Source organism: Polyodon spathula, chromosome 13, assembly GCF_017654505.1.
Source record: "Polyodon spathula isolate WHYD16114869_AA chromosome 13, ASM1765450v1, whole genome shotgun sequence".
Lineage (NCBI taxonomy): Eukaryota > Metazoa > Chordata > Actinopteri > Acipenseriformes > Polyodontidae > Polyodon > Polyodon spathula.
In genome coordinates, this window is record NC_054546.1 from 18073067 (window position 1) to 18097741 (window position 24675).

General features: G+C 37.3%; 2 protein-coding genes across 2 annotated transcripts; one reads left to right on the forward strand and one right to left on the reverse strand.

The window, feature by feature from the left end:
- Window positions 1-8252, forward strand: LOC121325633. The gene is made up of 3 exons (XM_041268454.1): window positions 1-288; window positions 2411-2828; window positions 5266-8252. Exons 2-3 carry the CDS (start codon window positions 2432-2434, stop codon window positions 5997-5999), a joined length of 1131 nt encoding a protein of 376 aa, XP_041124388.1. The 5' UTR covers window positions 1-288; window positions 2411-2431; the 3' UTR covers window positions 6000-8252.
- vps26a (VPS26, retromer complex component A) lies at window positions 8042-24214 on the reverse strand. Its single transcript, XM_041268455.1, has 9 exons — window positions 24129-24214; window positions 23150-23299; window positions 19957-20032; window positions 18820-18976; window positions 18197-18361; window positions 16770-16876; window positions 15349-15417; window positions 13065-13207; window positions 8042-9236 (listed from the first exon to the last, which is right to left on the reverse strand). Exons 1-9 carry the CDS (start codon window positions 24129-24131, stop codon window positions 9120-9122), a joined length of 987 nt encoding a protein of 328 aa, XP_041124389.1. The 5' UTR covers window positions 24132-24214; the 3' UTR covers window positions 8042-9119.
- Window positions 24215-24675: the final 461 nt, after the last annotated feature.

Sequence of the window (24675 nt, forward strand, 5' to 3'; positions counted from 1 at the left end):
AAAAAAAAAAAAAAGTCTGTTAATCTCTTTATACTACTGATGGTGTTGATTATTAAAGATTCTTATTATCAACCTGCTTGTGGTTCTTTTTAAAAATGTTTTGTATTCGCTCAGTTTTGAATTTTGTACTCGAATTTGTGTTACTTTTTAGTGTTGCCATGGTGACCTCCACAGGAAGAACAAATTGCGCTGCAGCGTGGTAAGTAACTGGACTTTCTGAATTGCCGCAGCGCCATCAGAGACACCAATGCACTCCAACCTAGCCTACAAATTCACAGGAACTGAAAGGTAAGGCTAGAAATGTAAGCTTAAAACTACAAATGAATACCTTGTGAACTCAAATCAACCTATAAAAAATACAATATTGAATTCATGTTTGTGCTACCGATACGCTATTTGCGTTAATTTGCTGCTGACGCTAAACATCTTCCTGTTGTGTAGCTGTAGTGTTGCAGTTTGTTTATCCGTTTCATTGCAGGCCGTCAGACAAATTCGTTTTCGGAATATTAGATAAATATTTTGTTTTTGACGCTGTTTTTTTGTTCATGTAACGTAATCTATATAAATCTTAATATAAACTACATGCAAACACAACCAGAATATGTGCGACGCCAGATTTATTCAATTATAATACAAATAAAACGGACTGTTCAGGGACTTCCCAAAATAAGAGATGTTGCTAATTTGTAGATGAGCTGCGTTATTAAAATATTAAACGTTGTTTAATATTTTGCTCTTCATGGGAAAACACACCAAACAGAGACCTGTCTTGGTATAGTTCATCTTGACAAGATGAACTACACATATTTCTCAGACATAAGGGCAATTCCATGATAAAGGGACCACAAATAATAATAATAATAATAATAATAATAATAATAATAATCATCACATTAGTGAGTAGTAGTATCATCAGAGGTAGGTCAAAATTACTAAAGTGTACATATTTATGCCCCCCCCCCCCCCCCCCCCCCCCCCCCCCCCCCCTCACGTTTGCACTAGTTTCTTCTTTAAAGACATTTAACGTTAATGTCAAAATAAATAACAAAAAAAACCCACAACGTCCTCAATCTGAATTCTATATATTAGGTATCAGTTGTAGGAGCAATTTAATAGTAACATATTTGCAACTTAAATGTTAACAATGGGTGTGTCATACCCGGTTACCGTACTAATAACAATTTCCGGAGAGGTAAATGAAAATAATTTTCAGTGATTTAAATAATGCGGTTTTTAATAAAAGCATAATTGCCACATCCACGTGTAAAACTTGTATAACTCATTATTTCTTTCAATCTTTATCAGTGAAATAGGTAGAAAGAAGACAGACACAATATTAAGAGGTATATCATGCAACAACACACACACACACACACACACACACACATATATATAGTGTGTGTGTGTGTGTGTGTGTGTGTGTGTGTGTTTTCTTAGTAGAGTATGCTCAAATTAGCATTATGGATGTGACCATTATGGGTGTGACCGTTCCCAGATGATAAAGACCTATTGGCTTCCTAATTGATAACTATATTTTATAATTCCCTATGCCAAGTTCAGGTTTGATTGTGGGTGTTGTACAAGAACAACTGACCCTTTTGTGGCAGTGTTTTACATCCCCATTAGGGCAGTTTGTATGACTTTGCAAATCTGCAGCCACCTCTTCAAGAATGCTTATCTCCAGCTTCCATCTTCATGCTTTTGGTGTTATGGAAACACCTCAGACAAATTCTAACTATTGTGACCAGTGACCTAAGGTGACTGCCATATTGGGGTCATGTGACTCTGGTTTCAGGATGATAAAGATCCAGCCCTTGTTGATACTGGCTTCATACTTCATACTGGCCAGTTGAAATTAACCATCTCATTACCACATTTTGTAAACCTTTTGGACATTTAAAATATAGATTGATTTTTCAAACATCAGTCTTTACAAACCCTTTGATCATTCCCCTTGGCTTCCCGTTGTCTTTGTTCACAAAAACTCAAATTTAAAGTATTTTACTTCTTATAGTTATGCTATATTACAAAAATCTGGGGAACTGCCTAAGTAGTTGTGAAGAAACTTGCTAAGGACATTCTTTAGCATAAGTGTTTTAGATATTTGGAGTCTGTCTGTCTGTTTGTATCAGACACACATTGTTATACAGCAGTATTTGGAGAACCAATTTTTATTTAACTTGCTTGGACCTTCTTTAGTAAAAGGATGAATATAACTAGCCTTCTTGGTCTAAGAACCTACATTTTGGAAGAGTTAGCTTTTGTATACCAAATGTTGGAAACGTGTTATGTGAAATCCATTAACTTTGTATGTTTCCCAATTTATTTTTCGTTAGACACCTTTTGAATGATTTATTTCCCCCTTTAACATGTATGAAATTAAATATTTTTTTATATACATTTTTTTTAGCAGGCACAGTGATAACAGAAGATGCAGGCCCGGGAACGGATGCGCAAACATAAATTCACAGAAGCAGAGTTGGATGTTTTAATCGAAGAAGTGACCCAAAAAGAAGACGTTTTGTTTGGCTTGCAAGGGAACTGTATGACAACCTATGAGAAAAATAAGATATGGGTTGAAATAGCACACAGACTCCATGCCACGTCTGGTATGCATCGCACTGTAAGTGAAATAAAAAGAAGGTGGCAAGACCTTAAACGCAGGACAAAGCAGAAGGTTGAAGATGCAAGATTTCACGTCTCAACGACCAGCCCGTCTTCTCTTTTGTATTTGACTGCGATGGAGCAGAGGGTTTACGACTCCTTGAATATCCAGACAATTGTAAAAGAGGAGGAACAAGACATTCCTCGGTCATCTCCACACGAAGGTAAATAACAAGTTTAGAATGAGTTTGAAAGAGTTACAACATTTTTGTACTATGGCAACAACCACTATTATCCCCTGCAGGGAGCTAGTTATATGTAGCCTATGTGTCACACTACACTTAACATCTGCCTGTCTGTATGTTACGCGTTGATTATACGTGTCCTGCGAACACAAGTTATTCCACATAATGTAAATAGGTTATTTTAATGTACTTTACAATGATACCAAAACCTCATTAGCTTTACTTACGACCAGGTCTTAAATTCCACTCGTCTAATTGTCATAAAATGATTCATTGCCAATTTTGATTATGTATTATTTTATACTTACTGTTTATATAAGTCATGTGGTTATAAAGAGTCTTTTAGAACATTTCTAAAAACAAAAAAGTGGATTATTTACTATATATGTTAAATATTACAGTTGGAAATAATCAATGTCAAGTTTAGGCTTAGGCCAGTTTCATTTAAACATTTACCTTAGAACATAAGAAAATGTGTGAACAAGAGGAGGCCATTCGGCCCATCTAAGCTCTGGTTCCTAGTAGCTGATTGATCTGAATACTTTGTCAAGTTGGGTCTTAATGATCCAAGTGATTCAGCCTCAACAACATGGCTTAGAAACCCATTCCATGCTCTCACCACTCTCTGTGTGAAAGTGTTTCCCAAAGATCAGTTAAGCTGATTTCTACAAAACTGTGTTGTACCCTCTTAGTTCTGTGAAACAGGTAGAAAGAAGACAGACATGATATTTGCTAGTAGCCCACTACAGTAAAGTGTTGAAACGGACCCCTGATCTCTACAGAGACACGGGGTAGATTTAGATTTACAGCAGTGCAAAAAAAAAAACCAAAAAGACACATGCATCGGATGGGATGTACTTCTATATGAAATGTTTCTCCTGTTTCCCCATTCTGTCACAGTTAGTTAACCATGCACTATGGAATTCAACAGCACCCATTATGGGAATGTGTAAGTGCACCATTGTATTCCCCATGGCATTATGTCAGCTCTGTTTATATGTTAGGGTCTGAGGTAAACATTTGACTCAGTCAGGGTTCATAGTAGATATCCTTACCACTCACTATTAAACAATTACAAAAAATGTCCACACTATGCACATCCATTCACTATAAAGGCATCAAATGTGTGGTTTTTAAAGAAAGCTGTTGTTTGCAGGCCTTGATTTTAGATAGGGCTGGGACAAATATCTGAATATTTGAACAAAAGTTTTTAGACACGCATTCGGATACCTTGCACTGGAGACAAAAAAGACAAGCACGTCATTCTGAAATGCCTCACTTAAACAGTGCCCAACTTGCTGGAAATGTTGTGTAGTGATTTTTAGAGATATATATTGTATATATTATATATTTACTGTTGTGACTTTCTGTTATGTGGAATGTAATAAACGAGAACCAAAATGGTGAGTTTTTTCCCCTTCATTTTACACCATTTCCACGTTTTGTTTTATTTGAAGTGATTAAAGTTAAACTTCCTTTTTCGATTGCTTGTTCAGCTACAAAAAGGCACAAGCAAACCGTGTTATTTTATGAAAATGTGTCGATCGCCACTGTTTACTGTGAAGAAACGGCAATGGCAAGAATCAAAAAAAAGTTTAAAACAATGGTCAACTTTATATGCTATTTATTTCAGGAATAAACAAAACCACGTTTAACTTGAACTGCTACTTGGCATCCTTTGTGTTGTAGTTAACTCGCTGGGGTAAAAAGTAAGGCCTACACAATGTATTCTTTACTCCTGGGATATCTTTCTACTTTAACGTGTTACATATTATAATGTTTTGCTTTAAAATAAGGGCCACACCCCCTACCCCTGGTGCTGTTCTGTCTCTGCCTGTGTTCTGAGCAGAATCATGGCTTTTATTACTTTTTGAAAATGAATATCTGAACAAATATTTAAAATCTGAGCTAATATCCGAACATGAAAATCCTGTGTTCGTCCCAGCACTATTTTTAGATAATCTTGCACATTCAATGTCATTTCACCATCCCTTCAGGGCCTTCTATCCTGTCAGTAACCAACCAGCTGTTTCCTCTAATGACTGTTACCATGAAAATCCATGTTTGCAATATAATGTTTCTTTTGAAACTGCACACTTGAGACCTACATAGTGGATGGAGGTGAATGCCGGGTAGGGTGTATAAAAGTATTTTATTTTAAATAATTTGTGCATAAATACGTGACTTGAGGACTAGTTTTTGTTCAAAGCCAATTGGATCATATTTCTACTTGGGATCTTATCACCTCAAGCTGATGGGGGTCATAGTTTGGCTTGGAATCCTAACATAATGTGTGAGACAGGTATATTGACTAGTCACAAAAGTTGGGAGGGTGTGCAAAAGAAACCATATTCAAAAGTGTCAAATAATAAAAGCTTATTTATGTGTATGTTTTTTTTTTTTTTCTTTTTTCTAGACACCTTTCCGATTATAATCACAGGCTCAGAAAAAAGTGAGGAATCCCCTTTACCACAGCCATCAATTCTACAGACGCATCAATGTGTGGAAACTTCACAAGCGCCTGTACTTCTAAAACCACATACATACACAGAACAGTCTACCAGCATGCCTTTTACAAACCATGAAACTCATGTTGTGAACCAAGAATGTGACAATATCCACTCTCAAAGCTCTGAGGAGCCACTGGGTGGTCTTCCACACATAGAAGAAGCACTTCCTGCCTGTGATACCCAGCGAGCTTCTTTTCCTGGACTGCGAAACCCTCGGAGGATCCAGAACAGTCCCAACAGAATTGTGTCCGTTGGGCACTTTGAGCAGCAGCTGCTGAGGGCTCACCGGGAGCACACTGCTGTCGTAAAGGAGGGCTTCAGAGCCCTGACCAGGCAGAACAGACTGATTTACAGGGAAATGTGTGAAACCAACAAGAACATTGCGCGTATCGCTTCCCGCCTAGCGGAGAAAAATGAAAGCGTGTCGGATTTAGCCGAAGAGTTAGCCGGGATCCACCACAAGATAACGGAGAGCATTGACACAACTAACTGCCTTCAGGACAGGGTGATAGATTTGTTGGCTTCGCAGCAGGAGCGATCAGTCATCGTTGTGCCAAGTGCTGTGAAAGGCACCTCTTTACCCTCCTCTTCATCTGCAGAGGTGACAGCCACAGCTGTACTTAAACATGAAATAGACTGACTGCCAAATGCAGTGGACAAAGACATGTACAATATGTTTTTTACATAATATTTGTTGTAATACTGTACTCATTTGTTGTAAATTGCATAATATCATTACTGAATTTGATAGATTTTACTAAGCTTCTGATCCAGTTCAATGACTGACCTTTTTTTTTTTTCTAAAGTGAAAATAGCAGTAATAGATTTATAATGTAATGTTTCCATGGCTATCCTTAGACTGTCTATAATCAAGTACCCCAAAAGTGTAACAAAGATAATTGCAATTATAACAAAAATGTGTTTTGTCACTTGGTGCTGTAACTCTTGGCGCAGTGACGCCAGAATGGGGAACCAGAGAGAGGGAGAGATTTTTGGCACTTATTCAATGTTTTGATTAAAAACATTTATTAATCAGAAAATCAACTGTTTAGGTTCAGAAATTCATATTATATCATATTTATGTGTATTTTTGTATAGCTATTGTCAGATAATTAGCATAGAACACTAAGTTGGATGGAGGTGCAACTATTAGTTGATTTATTGATAATCATGGCTTTTATTTTGCATATTTGGAGGCGCATGTAGTTAGCTACTCAGAAACATATGCTTTTCTTGCAGGTTGCTAGACTAAAGTTCCTCTGTTTGTATTTGTTTTGTGATGAGAAATGGCAGAATCTAATGAAAAAATCAAATATCTTTTTGCTTTTTAATAAAAAGACTTTGTAATGCATATATCTTATGTACAGTAATATGCACATGAACATTTCCAGTTGTCTTGTGATTTTTTTTCAATGCATCAATTAATCGATTAAGAAACTGATTGCAGCTTAAAGATGGATGCTATCAACATTGTCTTTTAGATATAATTAATTTGTCTTACAGTAAAAAAAAAAAAAAGAAACTATAAAAAATTGCAATCACAAAAGATAAATTTAAGAAAATGATGATTTAAAGAAGCTGTTTGATATTTTCTTGCTAGAAAACCTCCTACATTTAGTTTATGGAAAAGTTGTCTTATGTTCCCTTAACCAGGGTCTTTGATACCAGCTGTTAAATGTGCCCCATGCAATTTAAATCCTTAAATACACATTACTAAGTCACAATTGCAGAGGGGACAGGAATTAGAATCATTTCAAAAGCATCACTTCCAAAATCCAGCTTTTAGCAGTATTTAGAAGCAGACTCTGGTTGAAAAAATGACATTAGTTAGTAAGCCTGGTAAAGAATGACCTAAGCAGAAGAGCAAGGATCCTGGTCCTTCTTTAGCAGGTTTTTGTCCCAACCATGTTCCAGAGGGGCAAGTGAATAGAATTGGTTACCAAGTCTTGTTTTCAATGTTGAATCAGTTGGGATGCTTTAACATTTTGTCAGTAATAGACTCCTAACTTCACATGATTGAAGTATTTCTAAAGTACAATGTTGCGGCAAGATAAACGGCCTTTAAATGAAAATAACATTTGGAAAACAAAAACAACAAAACAATGTTCTTGTAAGGTGTTAGAAAAGGGTTCAAAGAAAAAAAAAAGTAATTTATTTGTAATGCCCCCTTACCTTTTTATGAGGTTTGCAATTAAAGAGGTCCTCTATAACACACATTTGTTTGATGTATAGAAGTCTGATGAAACAGTTAAAGCTATGTTGTCTACCTTTTGTCTAAGGTTAAAGCATGTTACAGAAAAAGCTGCAGACAAGCACAATGATTATTCTCTATCAAGGGCATAATTTCAGCTATCAGTTGACAAATAACCAGTCCTTGTATGAAAGATAATAATACCAATACAGCAGAAACTTTAAGGCTAAAGCCATTGCATTTCTTGACAGCTTTATATGGAGTTTTATTCCTTTCTAAAAATGTGTCTCATTTGCTTAAAAATAAGGGCTTCTCTGACCTTGCAAGTGGATATAAAACCAAGACATCTAAAAATATTTATTTTTGATTAATAAACACATTTCTATCCATATGTATTTCAATATTGTTCTAAACAATAGCAAGGTACTTCTTATACATATTTAATTGTACAGTGTTTTGGACTGCAACTCTGATTTCAGGACAACACAACATTTAAATTTTTAAATGTTTATTGTAGATGGATAAATAGTCCGAGGCCTGCATATATATAATTTTTAATGCACATACTTTCTTTTTGTTGTTTAAATCAGGCAATGTAAAAAAAGAGGGAACATGCATGTTGCCAGCATATCTGGCATAACCATCACCCATTCCTTCAGAGGCACTTACATGGGGGGGGGGGGGGGGAGGACTTAAAACAAATGCAGATCTGCCTGGGTTGTGTTTCAGTGCACTGTTTACAATGGCACCATTCGTTTTCCACACTTATTTACACTTTCAAAGATAATAGGAGTACTAAACGATGCAGTTTTGATAGTGGTAAAAAATCAACCGTACAGGTGTTGAACCAATGACACAGTGATTACAAAAAAAGGTTATCAAATATTTTAAGGGCTGAAAAAGGACATTCAAATTAATTCATAAACACCCACCTGTAAATGCTGGATATTTCTCAGCCTCATGTAACAGCACTACTTTGAACACAAACATCTACACTTCTTTTCCAAGAAAGAAAATAGTAAAAGTAAATATAACTCGTCAAGGGAGCTTTTAATACATTAAAGTGAAATTAGTAAAATGGAACAAATGATGGTGTAAACCTCAGAAGAAACACTACATAAGTTATGAGGAAAAAAAAAAACCTCCAACTTAAATCGTGTACATCTTACAGCAAATCATTATGGCACCTGGGGATCAGCTGTGCACGTCCCAGAAAACCTGTAACCAACATCTAACACATTAACCAGCCTATATGCACAGGGAACATTCTTGAAATATTTAAACAGACTTTTTCTTTTCTTTGAAGCTCATTGCATATCCAAGTGCACGAAGTTATTAAACGAAAGGGTAAAATGTGAAGTATAAAATGGTAGCTTCCGAACGATCCAGTGTTTTGGCGAGAGAAAGTCCGCAGAGACTTGAAGGATGTTTAGTGTTATGGCAGAGTAACTGCAGCCGTGTAGGATGGACGAAGACAGTGAGAACTTTTGTGTGGATTTGGGCTGCTCTCTGTTCGTTACAGCTCGCTGCGCTGCTCTCCACATCGCCAGGTTTGCTTGTGGCTGCTCTTCACATTTCTGGCTGTTCAGCAGACACGGTTGGCCGGGACTCGGGGGACTCGTAGCGCTGGTGGAAATTGGTGCGTTTTCGGATCTTCTCAGGTGCTTTTCTCCACAGAACAATTTCCTACAAAGGGAAATAAAAACAAAAATAAAATTAGCATTATCCTGGTTTTCTAGGTTCATTCTTATTTTTGAAGACAAACAAAAACACATTTTTGGTTGACATAGATCTACTGTGCATTAACCCAACCAATAACAGCTTAAATAGTTTAATCTTATTTTTAAATAAGTCAGAAATGATATAACGGTTAGGTCTAGGGCTGGGACAATACATTGAATCGTTAGAATAACCATGGATTGATAAAATAACCATCAATGGCTGAAAAAAAAAAAAAAAAAAAAAAAAACCTGCATCTATCAGTTCATTAATAGGACTGTTTTTTATTAGGAAATTTAAATCTAGACTTTTTTTTGTAACAAGAACAAAATGGAAAGGCAAAATGCGCTGTTTGTTGAGTTCTAAATGAGCTTCTGTGGTAATACCACTAACCTGCGGGATCATTTAGTAAGACAGCACCCGACAAAATATGACAGCAGAAACATAACTAAAAAACTAAAGGAAGCAACACCTTCAGTGATAGCTTATTTTGGAAAGAAAGTTGATCCAAAAATCGTTAAAACAAAAGAAATAACTGGCCTGATAGTGGATGTTGTCACACAAGATATCAGAGCGGTTAGTAAAGCAGAAGGAGCTGCGTTTAAAATTTGTGAATCTTGCTCCGGTCTATGAAATGCGCTGTCGAAAGACAGTCTCCAGATAAATTACTCTGGATCACGAACGTGCAAAGGAAAAGCTTTGACAGGATTTAAGTGATGAGTGTAATTCAACGTCCATCACTACTGATGTATGGACAAGCATGGCACAAGAAGCGTTTTAAACAGTCACCTGCCATTACACTAAGCAAAACTGGGAACTCGAGTCAAAAGTATCTGCGACACGAAAATTACACGACACACAGCTGTTAATTTAGTAGAAGCGATCAATCAGATAAACACAGAGTTTGAAGTGGCTACAAAAGTAATCGCTTATGTTCATGACAATGCGGCCAACGTGTGCAGAGCAATGTCTTTGCTTTCAGCAAGCGAGCGTGCTGTTACTTTTTGGTAGCGTGGCCAGTGTGAGCTGTGCAGGGCACAATATAAATCTCTGCATTCAGAAAAGCTTGTAGGATGTATGACAAGTCCATACGTTAGTGGCAGCAGCAAAGACTAGTTGCACATTTTAAAAAGAGGTTTCCTTTAAATAGGAAACAAACAAAAATGCTGAACACAGAAAAAGTACCACTCAAGTTAATACATGACGTACAAACAAGGTGGAACACTGTTTATTATATGTTTGAACACCTTATTGAATTAAAACAGAGATTTATTGATGTTTTGTCAAAACCATATTTAACCAAAAAGTCTGACGCAGCTAGTTTAGATCTCACGACTGAGCAGTGGAAGCCAATGGCTGAGATACTACCTCTACTACAGCCATTCGAACCGGCTACAGTACTTTTGAGTGCAGAGAAAAACATTACAGCTAGATCTTTGTACTCACTTGCAACAGCGATAAAACAGACGAAAACGCAACTGATTTCTTCAAATGCAACTGATTTGCTAATTCCAGTTACACAGAGTTTGAGAGATAAGCTAGTGTGTAATTTGTCTCAGAGATTTTGTTTACATGAGCTGAATGACCCAAGTAATGAGGTTATGCCATTGCTTTTTGTGTCATTTCTTGACCCCACGATTTCATCATCTGGCTTTCCTATCCGAACAGGTCAAAGCCTGCATGTCTGAAGCACTGTCTTCCAAACTAGTGAGACTGGTGGAGGCCAACCTCGAAAATGAACAAGTGAGTGCAACACAGAGGTCTTACCTGTTAAAAGAAAACGAAGGATGGCAACAAACACACACTACTTCCAAGGAAACCTTAATCCAACAAGAGATGACGATCTATGCTTCTGTAACTCCATCAAACATCAGCGAAGATCCCCTGATTTGGTGGAAAAATAACCAGGCCCGCTTTCCCAACCTAGCAGCCTTGGCAAAGAGCATGTTAAGTATCTCTGAAACATGAGTCCTGAGCGAGCGTGTGTTCAGCAAAGCAGGGATGGTTGTGAACAAACTCCATTCTTCTTTGAAACTGGAGAATATTGTGCCATAGTATTTCTGAATAAAACAGAAAAAAAGCTCTGGAGAGAGCACACACTTTGTTACGTTGGACTTGTAAATAGTTATTCCGGTGTTCTCGTTGGAGTTTTATTTCCTCTAATCCGGTTGCTATCAAGACATCTTACGGTAAGACAGTAATACTTTTAATGTTTTATTAACTTTTTTGTGGGGAACCTCGCCAACAGTGTGGCTAGACATAAATAATTAGAAATGTGTAGTTTTAAGTTCAACCGGAGAAACGTTTACTTTTCATGATTAGATTTGATGAAAATATATGTACTTATTATTTACACGTTTCTTTTGAGTTATGAAAAAACAATGCTTCGATGCATCGGGTCTTTATGAAAACGATGCATTGATAGTTAAAAACCACTATCGTCCCAGCCCTAGTTAGGTCTGTTGTGTGTACGTTCCTTAGCTGCACGGGTGTACTAACATCATGATACAATACGTACAGCAGTACCTCGCTAATACAGACGCTTATGTCGTACATTTGGGTATGCCGGACAAAACATATGTCCTCCAATAATAACCAATTAAGTGTGATGCTAGGTCACTCTAGAACTGTATGATCCAATGAGACACACACTGGGGGGGGGGGGAGACGACAGCTGCTGCACTGACACCAGAGACAGGATGAAAATAAACAGAACAGATACAAGTATTCTACTAAATCTCTCGCATGAAGTACATGATTAAGAGGGCATATAAACTCTATAGAGTTTAAACTAACTGCGATTGATCGGTTTGAAAAGGGCTAGAATCTTTCAGAAATACTGATGGACTCCAGTGGTTTAGAACACAACATGTGGACTACAACAATTACAATTCTGAATTTCAAGTCTTTAATTGTATCTTTTGCAACGAAAGTCTGACTCATACCAACACAAAACAAAGTGTGTGGATTATATCATAACGTGTCACTGCAGCACCATGATCTATTTTGTGTTAAGTGTGTACTAAGTAGGCTATGGTAAAAAAGAAAATGCGCCAAAATCATTTAGCTTCCATTTTAAATCTTTTATTTTTGCATTGTACAGTAATGTGTACAATGCAGCAGCATGATTTATTTTGTGTTACCAGTAGCCTATAGGATAAAGTAAAAAAAGAAAGTGCACTAACACTTTACTACTGTGCTGTATAGGTCTACTGTACAGATTTAAATTTGTACACAATTAAAAATGTACAGAAAACCCAATGTTATTTTAACACAATGATTTCTATATTTTAAATAAATTGAGCATTATAACTGTATGTGTGCGTGAATTCTTTTTAAAACCGGACACCTTGTTATTTCAGACAACCTGTCTGTCTCCCAACATGTCTGGTTTAGCAGGGGACTACTGTATAGCAATATGCAGTCAGGATATAATAGGTATCATGATGGCCCAGATGGGCTAACTTGTATGATACATAGTAAGATCAAATTACCATTTAATTTTTGTTAAATGAGATAGGGCACAGTATGTATTTATACTAAATATAAAACACTTTTTCTTCATTCAAAAACCACTTGGTGAACTGCAATGAGCTAGGTTGTGTTTTTGTTCTTGTATAATGATCTACCATGTAAAAAAGTATAACATCCCTAACTAGCAGTTGGCCATCTAAAGCCACACGCGTCATGATTATTTCACAATCATGTGATGTGAGATTAGTGGACGACCAGTTTCAAGGGTGAACAGTGACTTTTCTATTCGACTCTTCAGTGCTACCCCTATCTGGAGTTTACCTGCTGTTTGAAGTACCGCCTGTCCTCTTCATCCACTAGAACCAGGTTGAGGAAGTAGCGGACAGAGAACTTCTTGTTCACATCTCTCATTGTGGGAGTGAGGTCATATCCAGCGAGAAACAGTCTGATAGGAATAGATTCACCTGGAACAAACAAAAAACTCAAAATTAGGAAACTATAGGTTGATTTTAGCTCTGAGCTAAGTTTTTTTTTTTTTTTTAAAGAGCATCTTTTCCACCACTATTTTAGTGGTGATCTTGGGTTAAACACAGTTAGGTGGCTGATACAATCCAGGGACATTCCACAGTGCTCTCAAATGTTCTTAAAAAAAAATCAAATCAAATCAAGATCAATAACAAAATGTAGTACCACAATTAAATGTACAGTGCCTAGAGAAAATCTACACCCCCTTAAACTTTTAAATTAAATTAGGATTTTTTTTTCCCCCATTGATCTACACACATTACTCCACACTGTTAAGGGGAAAAATGTTTTTATTGAGAAAAAAAAATTACATTAAAAAATACAAAACTGAAAGATCATAATTGGATAAGTCTCCACCCCCCCTGAGTTTATACTTGGTGGAAGCACCTTTGGCAACAATTACAGCTGTGTGTCTGTTTGCAGACCTAGATTTGGCAATATTTGACCATTCTTCTTTATAAAACTCTTCAAGCTCTGTCAAGTTCCTTGGGGAGTGTTGATGGACAGCAATCTTGAAGTCATGCCACAAATTTTCAATTGGATTTAGGCTGGGGCTCTGAATGGACCACTCGGGGACATTTACCTTTTTGTTCCTTAGCCACTCCAGTGTAGCTTTGGCTGTGTGCTTTGGGTCGTTGTCATGCCAAAAGGTGAACTTCTGTCCCAGTTTCAGCTTTCTTGCAGAGGGGTTTTCCTCAAGGACTTCTCTGTACTTTGCTCCATTCATTTTCCCTTCTATCCTGACCCCAGTCCCTGCCGATGAGAAACATCCCCATAACATGCTGCTGCCACCACCATGCTTCACAGTAGGGATGGTGTTCTTTGGGTGATGCACTGTGTTGGATTTGCATCAAACATAACGCTTTGCAGTTAGGCCAAAAAGTTCCATTTTAGTTTCGTCAGACCACAAAACTTTCTGACACATGGCTACAGAAAAGTGTGTTTTTTGGCATACTTCAAATAGGATTCAAGGTAGGCTTTCCTGAGTAATGGCTTCCTTCTTGCCACCCTACCATACAGACCAGACTTGTGGAGTGCTTGGGATATTGTTGTCACATGCACACTTTGACCAGTCTTGGCCATAAAAGCCTGTAGTTCTTGCAAAGTTGCCATTGGCCTTTTGGTAGCCCCTCTGATCAGTCTCCTTCATGCTCGGTCATCCAGTTTGGAGGGATGGCCTGATCTAGGCAGGGTCTCGGTAGTGGTGCTATACACCTCCAAGGGATATTCAAGGACTTTGATATTTTTTTATACCCATCCCCTAATCTGTGCCTTTCAACAACTTTGTCCCGGAGTTCTTTTGAAAGCGCCCTGGTTGAGTCTTTGCTTTGAAATGAACTACTCAGCAGAGGAAACCTACAGGAACTGCTGAATTTATCCTGAAATCATGTGAATCACTACCATTTAACACAAGTGGAAGCCACTAACTTGGTGTGTGATTTTGAAGGTGATTGGTTACACCTGAGCTAATTTAGGATTGCTATTAAAAGGGGGGTGGACACTTATTTGTAACACTTAAATTTTATTAATTTTCTACAAATTTTTTCACTTGCAAGTTGTGAGGTAGGATGTGTAGATAAATGAAAAAAAAAACACTTAATGTATTTTAATTCCAGGCTATAAGGCAACAAAAGGTAAAAATATTGAAAGGGGGTGTAGACTTTCTATAGGCACTGTGTATCAAAGTGGTAACAAATGACAAACTTGTTATCCTACATGAATGTTAAAAAGCTGAAGAAATTAAATTTCTATTAAAAGTTGACAATATGCTCTTGATAGAAAATCTAGAACGATGCAAGTCTTTTCTGTGGCATTTCCTTTTTGCGCTACCTACTAGCATTTCCACTGCCAGGATTGCACTTGCAGGAGGAACTCGCTGGTGTGCCATCAGCATTTCCACTGTCAGCCTTGCTGCTGCCGCTGTTGCCATTAGCAGCATTTCTGCTGCAGGAATGTGCCACCCCACTGTCAGCATTGTCACTGTCTTCCTGGCCTGACGTCACCCAATCCGGGTGACACCATCACATATACATCTTTCTTCGACCAAAAAAGAAAATTTCAGAAGTGTTTTTGTTCCTACCTTTCACTGGAGCTCCATCCATGATCTCATACTTAGCAATGGTTTCCGTCTCAGTAGTCGTACTAGGTCCTGGGAAATTATATATAAATATAAATCAGTTATAAATGTTATTCATTTTTAATTTACTTCTGAGCTCATTTTTATTGTAGTTGCATTCTATGTAGCATTGTTAGTAGGTAAACCAGTATTAAGTTATAGAAGAATGTTAAAATGTACCACTGGTTTAGATTATTACAAAAGATAACACCTTGTTACCCATTTTCATGAAAAAACATTATTGAAAAATAACATGTGCACAAAGAATGTCTTAACTGTAGGTATATTTCGATTACAGCTATGGCCAAATGTTTCGAATCACCCTATAGAATTAACTAATTTTGCTTTATAAAATCGATTGAAACCTGCCGAATAATGTTAACATATTTAATTACATACCGTTTTGTAGTTTTCCAGATACTTAACAAAAAAAGACAAATTAAAAAATGTGACATTTCGAAATCTAACATGAAATACCGTACTACTACTATGGCTTGCGGTAAACTTTTGCGAATCATTTTGCAGTTTCTTTGATTAAATGGTGTTAAATAAAATACCCAAATTATGTTCACATAGTTGGGTCAGTCCATGTCAAATCAATCACTTCAGGAAAGTTTTTGAACTGACCTCTTCCAATTTTGATGCCGTTTGGCATGTTGGTGCCATATTGATAAGATTTCCCCAAGTTTCACATCTCACATTGGTCAAACGGTTCACAAAATATTTCACCAATATTTTTTTTTTTATTATTGTTAACGCTACAGTAGAAATTAAACTATTGCTGGAAAGGTCTCCCTTGGACTGTCAGCCCCAACATAGATGACCAAAATCAAGGTTGGATACTGAAGTTCACACCATAAGTTTGTAGCAAAATTCAGCCAGATTTTTGGTATAAAACTTGATGGTGTGAACTTCAGTCAAAATTCAAGGGTGACTGACCTGACATGGACTGACCCAGTTTGATTTTTTTTTAAATTATGTCTCATATACTAACATTCTAGGTGATGCTAAACTTTTGGCCACAGCTCCCCCCCCCCCCCCCCCCCCCCCCCCCCCCCCCCAAACAAATTATGAAAAGTACATTTATTTCACTATAATAATGCAATTTCATATGACAAGGATGGCTTTAATTAACCTTGGTGCATCCTCTCTAGCTTTGATCACTGCCTGGTACAGAAATATAGGGTGACATATGTTCTATTCCAGGCTCTACAAGCCATACCCAGTGTTGCTGCTTCATCATTACTATAGGCCGCTGGCTGGGTTGTAACTGCTTTGACATGGCTATGCAATAGAAAAGTCACCTGTTTCCCTACAGCTGTAGTGAAATGCAGGAATGAATAGAACATGGTACTATCAACACTCATAACTAATGTCAGCCTTACCGATGCCAGTAATCTCCTTTTTGATAAGTTGAAGCTCCATGTGCTGGATTTTAATTCTCACTAACAAAAAGTAGATTTTGCCCACGATAACATCTTTTAAGTGGTACCTTTACAAGTAAAAAAAATAAAATGATTATGTTTACAGCAATCGAACAACAGAATTATATCATTAAAACAGCAGTTTGATTCCCAGTGCTCTCTGTTTACTACTGTACTATAATGGGGGGTGTCTGTCTAGACATTAACTTCAATTATTTGAGAAAATACCATGTTAAATTTACAAGATGTAAAATAAATTACTACAGTGTGTAATCTGAATGCTTTAACAAACCCTGATTATCACTAAACCTCAAAGTAGCCCAAGATCAGTGCATGTTAAAACATCTATCCATCCATTATCCGCCTAATCCTTTAACCTGGAAGACACAGGGGTCAAGGCAGGACTAGACCCTGCACAGGACACCAGTCCATTGCAGGGCACCACACACACACAAACACTCACACAGAGGGCAATTTAGAATGACCAATCAACCTGAACAGCATGTCTTTGGACTGTGGGAGGAAACCATTTTACCCAGAGAAAACCCATGCAGACACAGGGAAAACATACAAACTCCACAGAGGCCTAGGCCAGTATTGAACCCAGGACCCTGGTGCTGTGAGGCAGCAGCACTAACCACCACACCACTGTGCTGCACAGAATGGACTATTTTTATTACTTGTTTCCATCTTCAACTGGGATGAAAGTAAGTTCATATCGACCCTGTTTGTTTCCATTGGTAGCATATTAATAGCAATATACTAATTTCATGATACGATATGCACTATCACAATATACAGATTGTAATACGATATGTATCACAATACGTGCAATTGTCCTGATTGGCTACTGTACTTGTACGATGCGTGCATAATAAAATCAAGTGGACATTTAATGATGGACCGTTTTATTAAGACAAATTAAATGACATAAGGAGAACTTGTATCAGTACCAGCTTTAAAAACACGTATTCATTCACAAACCACTTGGTGATCTACATTAAACTATGTTGTGCTTTTGGTACAGTCTATTGTGCACGACACATTTTAAGAAACATGACAAAGCAAATTCCTTCAATTGTTCATACAATTCTTACTGGTACTATTTAAAATTTTGTCTCTTGTGAATTAACCAATTTTGTCTCTGGAGTTAAACCAGCATGTACAGGAACTACTGCTGAAAGACCCGAGGTTAAACAAACAACGGCAGTAAAAAAATACAATCACTCAGACCCCTTCTCTGAAACATAACTGAGCTCAATCAGGACTGCCCACTGTTATATAAAGTTAGTCACAAACTGGTACTAGATTTGATACTATTTATTATATTAATTAGGATGAAAAATCCCTAGCTTTCAAGACCTCAGAAATCTCTTCTTCAGACTTACTTGGACTTGTTGTATTCAAACTCTATGTGTAGACAGTCTTCTATCCCCACTTCCATTTTGATGGAGTTGTTCACATCTGGGTAGCTGGCCAGCTGATGTACTATGAGGTCATACTCCTTGATCAAGTCCGACAGCCTTCTCACTATCGTCACTTTAAGGAAATACCTTTTGGGTGAACAGAAAGTTAACTATGGTTAGCAAGTTTTTTCACAATTGGCTAATACAGGACAGAAGTATGTACATAAAAGGCAAACGACGTGCACCTCTTTATATCCCCAGTTTCAGGTATTGCTAACTTGTGTGTACAGAATGTCTTTACCAAGCATCACTACAAATGGAGACTGTATGTAAAATTATGTCAAATTTATCAGACCACTCTGGCTGTTTGGGCCATGTTTATGTTTTATTAATTTGTATTGTCATTTAATTCTCAATTGTTTTCACAGATTTTAAGAGCAATCTGTATGCATGTGAAATATTAGATTCACACTCCCCATGCATTCTTCATCTTCTTTACATTAACTTTGCATATCATTTTCTGTTTGTCATCTTCACAATGTGCTTGCTTTTTAGAAGTTTAAAGCACCCCTGTGGCCTCAACATAAAGGAAAGTATGAAAATACCTGAGCCGGACATTGGCGCCGATGTAGGATTCATATGGCTTCTCCACCTGCATGAACTCAAAGTCATAGCTCCTGTTGTGGGTCAGCTCTCCTGGCAGGGCCAGCTCCTTCACCAGGTTCACAAACTCATGGGTGTTGCTCTTGTCACTGAACAGCTCTGAAAAAGAAAAAAAAAAAGGATAAAAAGGGATATTACACCATCAACATTTTATTCATATTTAATTTCTTACCAGTTACATTTGTGTCTCTGTTTTCTATTTAGCAGGCTTCCTGCTGTCCTATTTCAATCACTACTTCAAAAACTACCACAAGGAGTATGCAGCTGTGATTTTGTATTTTCCATTTACTACCTCAGTTGCTGCAGCTGCAGTTGAAAATGCACAAGTAGCCATCTCTAAACCTCATTTCAGAAAAAATCTGTTTTTTAGAATCAGAAAAATCTGACTGTAAAATGATGTAGTGTGACAGACTTACACAGACAGAATCAGTGCATTTTGAATAAGAACCCAAAGAACTGTAGGGCATCATCTGCAGTACCCTTGCCAGCTGATGGCTACTGTAGTTCTAGAATCTTGTTGCCTTGTTCTAGAAATTGTGGCCTCCACATTTGTGTTTGTGCAGGATTTATAGTGTCCTGCAAACTTTATCACTCAGCCTTTAATTATGGTGCCGCTGTCGTAATAACAGCTTTAAAAGGGCAGAGAAAAAAAATGACAGTAGTTCAGCCGTCACTTCGTAGAGATCACCTTTTCCTATGCGAAAGACACATACATTGAAGTAAACATGATTTTTTAATGGTATTTTATTAACAGAATGTTCCTCCCAAACCACGGGAGTGCTAGAACCAAGGCGCTGGTCCCTGTGCAATCCCCAGTGAATATCGGCAACTTTGCACAGCAATGACAAGAACCTTCGTTCCCCTGACTGTATGAGTTTATAACTCAAAACTGTTTAGTTTTTTGGGTATTTTTAACACTTCTATATGGACAGTTGTATTATATGATACAAGAACAATTAAAAGATAATTAAATGTGGAACAAATATGACAAACATTTCAGGACTGTCCAATAGGACCCCACTGTCTTTACTGATTAGTGAAAAGGAGCGGACTGTATAACAGATGCACAGATAACTCACCAATCTGCCCCACGAATTCAATCCGAATCCCTTGGTGCTCCAGTCTCTTTCCTGTCTGTTTAACGGTGAGATTTACCTGGAAAAGAAAAACAATTACAGTATGTATTCAATGGGTTTTGCTTTGCTGTCAGATCATTGACACCAAGAATCTTTTGGCACACAAGTCTGATTATTTATTACTTGAAACATCCTGCAGATAGCAGGCACAGCGTCATTAGTACAAGTGTGTAAGATGCTTAAGGGCTATGCTCTGTACTGTATTCTGAATAGTTGTGCTCAACATACTTGACGTTTGGCTATTTTTTTCATACTGTATTTCATTTCACTTATATCATTCATTTTAATGTTATTATGTCACACTCTTAAAGTTTACCATAGTATTTTTGCAGTTTTGCCTGCTATATTGTGCTTTTACCATAGTCTACTTTGGTTTCCCACATTTTAAAATATGCTTTACCATACCTTTCTGATCTTTATCACATTGCTGTACTTTTACTACAGCAGCTTTTATAAGAGTATTTAAAGTGTTACAGTAGCTACCGTCTTGTGACTGGTGTTAACCCTGCACATCATATTTAGGGTTTTTAGAGGGAAACTGCCAAACATTTCCACTCTCCATTAATAACCTACTATAAAAACAGTGACCAGCAAAATCTGGAAACTTTCATGGGGCAAAAACTTGACTTAAATCGTTACTCTTTTAGCCACACAACTTTTAAAATGATTTGAGTGGTCTTTCCTAATCACTGTCTGCCCCTCTGTGTGGTCTACTCAGAACAGCCTGGTAACACGGTAACAAGCAGCTACTTAAACTAGATGGCAGCCTATGCACGTCACACTAGGGAGCTGTAGATTCTGCATATTACTGTAATCAGTGAGCTACTGTAGCTACAGATCCTTATGGCAGGCTACGGTACCAGAATATCACTAAAGACATGGCATGAAATCTGAAGGAGAGAACACACTCCTGTGACAGGGATAAAGGACTATGCTAAGCTGGATAGAGAATTGCCCACCCCCATATGGAATGTGACAGACACAAAAAAAAGGCGAAAAACACATTAGGTAGATCAGTATATATAATACACCCTGCAGAATATAAACCAACCAGGAAAACACGGACATACACAACCACACATTCTATATCATGGCTATGGGGCCGAAAAAGCACATTCAGATACCCTGACCAGGAAGCAAATGTATGCCAACCAAATAGCAAAGTTATACCTACAGTACCACTCAATGCATATTTCCATTTTATGCAGACCATCCCCTAAGTCCCTTCTATGGGTGCAATGTGCCGTCGCATACACCAGCAGCCTATTATTCTCCAGATCATTTTCTGGACCTCTGGTAAACCCTTTATGAAAAATTCCAGTTTTGTATTGCTATTCAAACTACTTAAATAGCAAAAGCTGAAAACTTCAGGAGAAAAAAAGTGCCCCCAACTACCTTTAGAACTCATTTAATTTTAATGTGTTTTCTTTCTTTTTTTTTATGGGTAGCTGTGGGATTGGGAGCTGCAGCTGCTGCTACTGTAAGTGGTTCACATCCTGGTTAAACAATAACACTTGAACTGAATTTTATCCAGAAAAGAGTTTTAACAGTAATTTATGAATTCCCATTCGGAATGTGAATTACAGCACAGGGAAGTAGAATTAATATGTGAAATGTCTGCTGTTTTATTTGAACGTGATCAAATAGCATATGGTTTCACATACAAATTTATTCTGCTCTTTGTGTATGTTAAAATAAAGGCGTAATTATTATTTGTTGTTGTTGAGTAAAATTTATATCCGTCAACAGAACCCTTACTAATAAGTATATCAGTAACCATAACCTGGCATACAGCTACTGTTACAAATCACGCTGTCTCTGCAGCAATTGCGAATTCGCCAGACCAGACCTTTATTTGTCCTAGGCCTGTATTGGGATTTATTTCACTCTCTCATTCATTCTATTACAGTATTTAGTAATCGATGCACTGACCTGTTTTTATCACAGACAGTGTGTGTGTATGTAGCGCACACGTCAGTCCCAAAGCCAAGTATTTGGATTTGACAGTGCGGTCGTGGCAGCTTTTTAAAGGCCACAGAAGGGTTAATTAATTAATCTAGATCTTGAGAATCACAAAATACAGTTTTATACAGTAGCAGGAAAGAAGCCAATACCTCAAACCGCTTGGTCTAACACTGAATATATGTATGGTCTTGATTCATTCATATAGGTCTTTTGACTACTATACAGGAGTCTGCACACAAATCTTGGTAATAACCTTTACTAGCGACTTTACAAAACCCTGTTCAAAAACAATCCACAGTAGATCACAAGATGATTCCAATGCAAAACAATACTGCCTTGCTGATTACAAGAAGCCTGGGATAGGAAATAACAATGCCTGGACAGATAGGTAAGTAAACTCTGTTATGCTGCTTCCTGTGTGTTTGGGGCGGAACATGTTTCAGAAACTGGCAAAAGGAGGAAATGAGAAAAAAATAATTACCCTTTGTGATTCATCAAACTCTTAGATTTTTCAAAAACTACCACCTTTGATTTATATCGAGGCTTTTACAAACAAAACTACAGTAGCTTAACAATAGCTAAACTTAACATGTTCATTAAACCAATTCATTTGCCAGAAAGTCAAATACAACATTTCACTCTTTATTATGATCCTCATTGATTGTCTCAGTTTATCAGTTTCCAAGTAGAGTGGTCATTATCCTACAATAGATACCCTTTAAATGACTACATAATTTTCAATCGGCCTTAGGCTTCATGTCCAAAATATAACCTAAAACATTTCCAACTATAAAAAAATAAAAATAAATAAAACACTTCTTTGTTTTATACCAATATTATCTTCATCTTTCATTAATGTGACATGTCGTTAGTTGCCGCAGTCAATTACGAGCAGGTAAAGACTGTTGGTACTGACATTAATGTTTAAATGGGTTCACATTTATTTTAAGGCACACAACGTGTAAAAAAAACTACTTACCATATGGTAAAAACATAACATTACATACATGTTCTGCTGTACTAAAGGCACAATGTTCCATAAACGTTTCTGTTGTGGTGTGTTTCTGTTTTTGATCAACAGTACATCACACCTCACTATAATTCAGTATGGATGAAGGCAGAAGTATGTGCTTTTAGTTCACGAAGAAAGGACCACCCAAAACGAACATACCTTCCCTGAAACCGACTCCCCATCGTAGAACATGAAGTGTTTTTCTACTTTGCCATCTTCTGTCTTTATTTCTGCCGTCTTCCTTGTCTCGGCATCATTGAGAACAACATCAATTTCACACACTGGACCAAACAAACCTCCAAGGAAACTCTGCAACGCAACAAAACAAGAAATCAATACGTGAAAATGACTGTTTTTGGCGATCGATCACAGAGTGCTAAAAAGCTACTACCAAGAACTGCAGTTATTAAGAGCACAAGAAAATCACTCTGGTTTTATTATTAATTGATCATGGGCTGTTTATGCGATTCATTAAACGACAGTCAGTAAATTATGTACATCCTTAATTAGCATTATTAAGTAAGTCAATTTAATCATATTTTCCTGTTGCCAATGAGTCAGACCTGTGTCATATTAACAAGATTTTGATAAAAAATTATAATTATAATAAAAAAAAAGGTTAATAGTCAATTTACCAACCGAATTATTATTCTCAGGATGACAGAACAAGCGAGCACAGTTCAGGTTTGTTTTATGACAATGTAACTTCGCGTCTTCCCTAAGACCTTTGATAAGTGTTAACTGAAGGGAAGTATGACACGCTTCCACAAGCAAAACGTTCACTCGGGAGACATTGGTTAACACGGAAATTAAGCTCGCACGACTGGAATGTCGTTTACCACATGCTACCATGTTACTTCACAGCGTCTGAAATATGCTTTTAACTTTCAAATACAGAGGAATTGTTCTGACAGAAGTCACAAAAAATGGGCCTCAACTCAGTCACTCCCCCAAATCAAACGCCAGGACCAACACAGGCCTCCTGCACTTTCATGTCATACGGCTAAACTAACAACACAGCTCGCCATAAATGGAATTTATAAAGCCTGATATTCCGTTTACAATAAATGTACTGTGCATTCAGAGAAGCCAAAACTCTTATTCACATCGCAGTGTTTTCATTTTGGATTGAACTCACCATTTCAGCCCGTTTCCAAAGTGTGTGTATGTATGTATATTACTCTGCTCCCTTTGAAAATCCTCCCTTACTCCGGCTGCCTAGGTCATGTGACACCCCTCCCCGATGCGCTGAACTGTGTGCCAATTGTCATGTGACTCTAGGCCTGGCAGATTGTAACTACAGTAGGAGCAACGTGGTGTAATCTGAAGGAGTGAAAATGTTATGGAAACTGCAGTGGGTTTGTGTGTTGTACTGTTCTGTTTTTAAAAATATATAAACAACAAAGATAATTACATATATTAATTCATTATGTACATTACACATACACAGATTGAAAGTTATGGGCCACAAACAGTAGGGTTATACTAACAGACCATATCTTATCCTCTGTCTTAGGAACAAAATAACTTTTTCATAATGAATAGTTTCTTGTATTGGATGTAGTGGGGTATGTTATCTGAGTCCAAGTACATACATGCCAACAGTCCCTACATGGCAGCGACAATCTCGATTTCCTAACAAATGTCCAGCGTTCCCATATATAGGAAGAGAGTTCTGATATTTA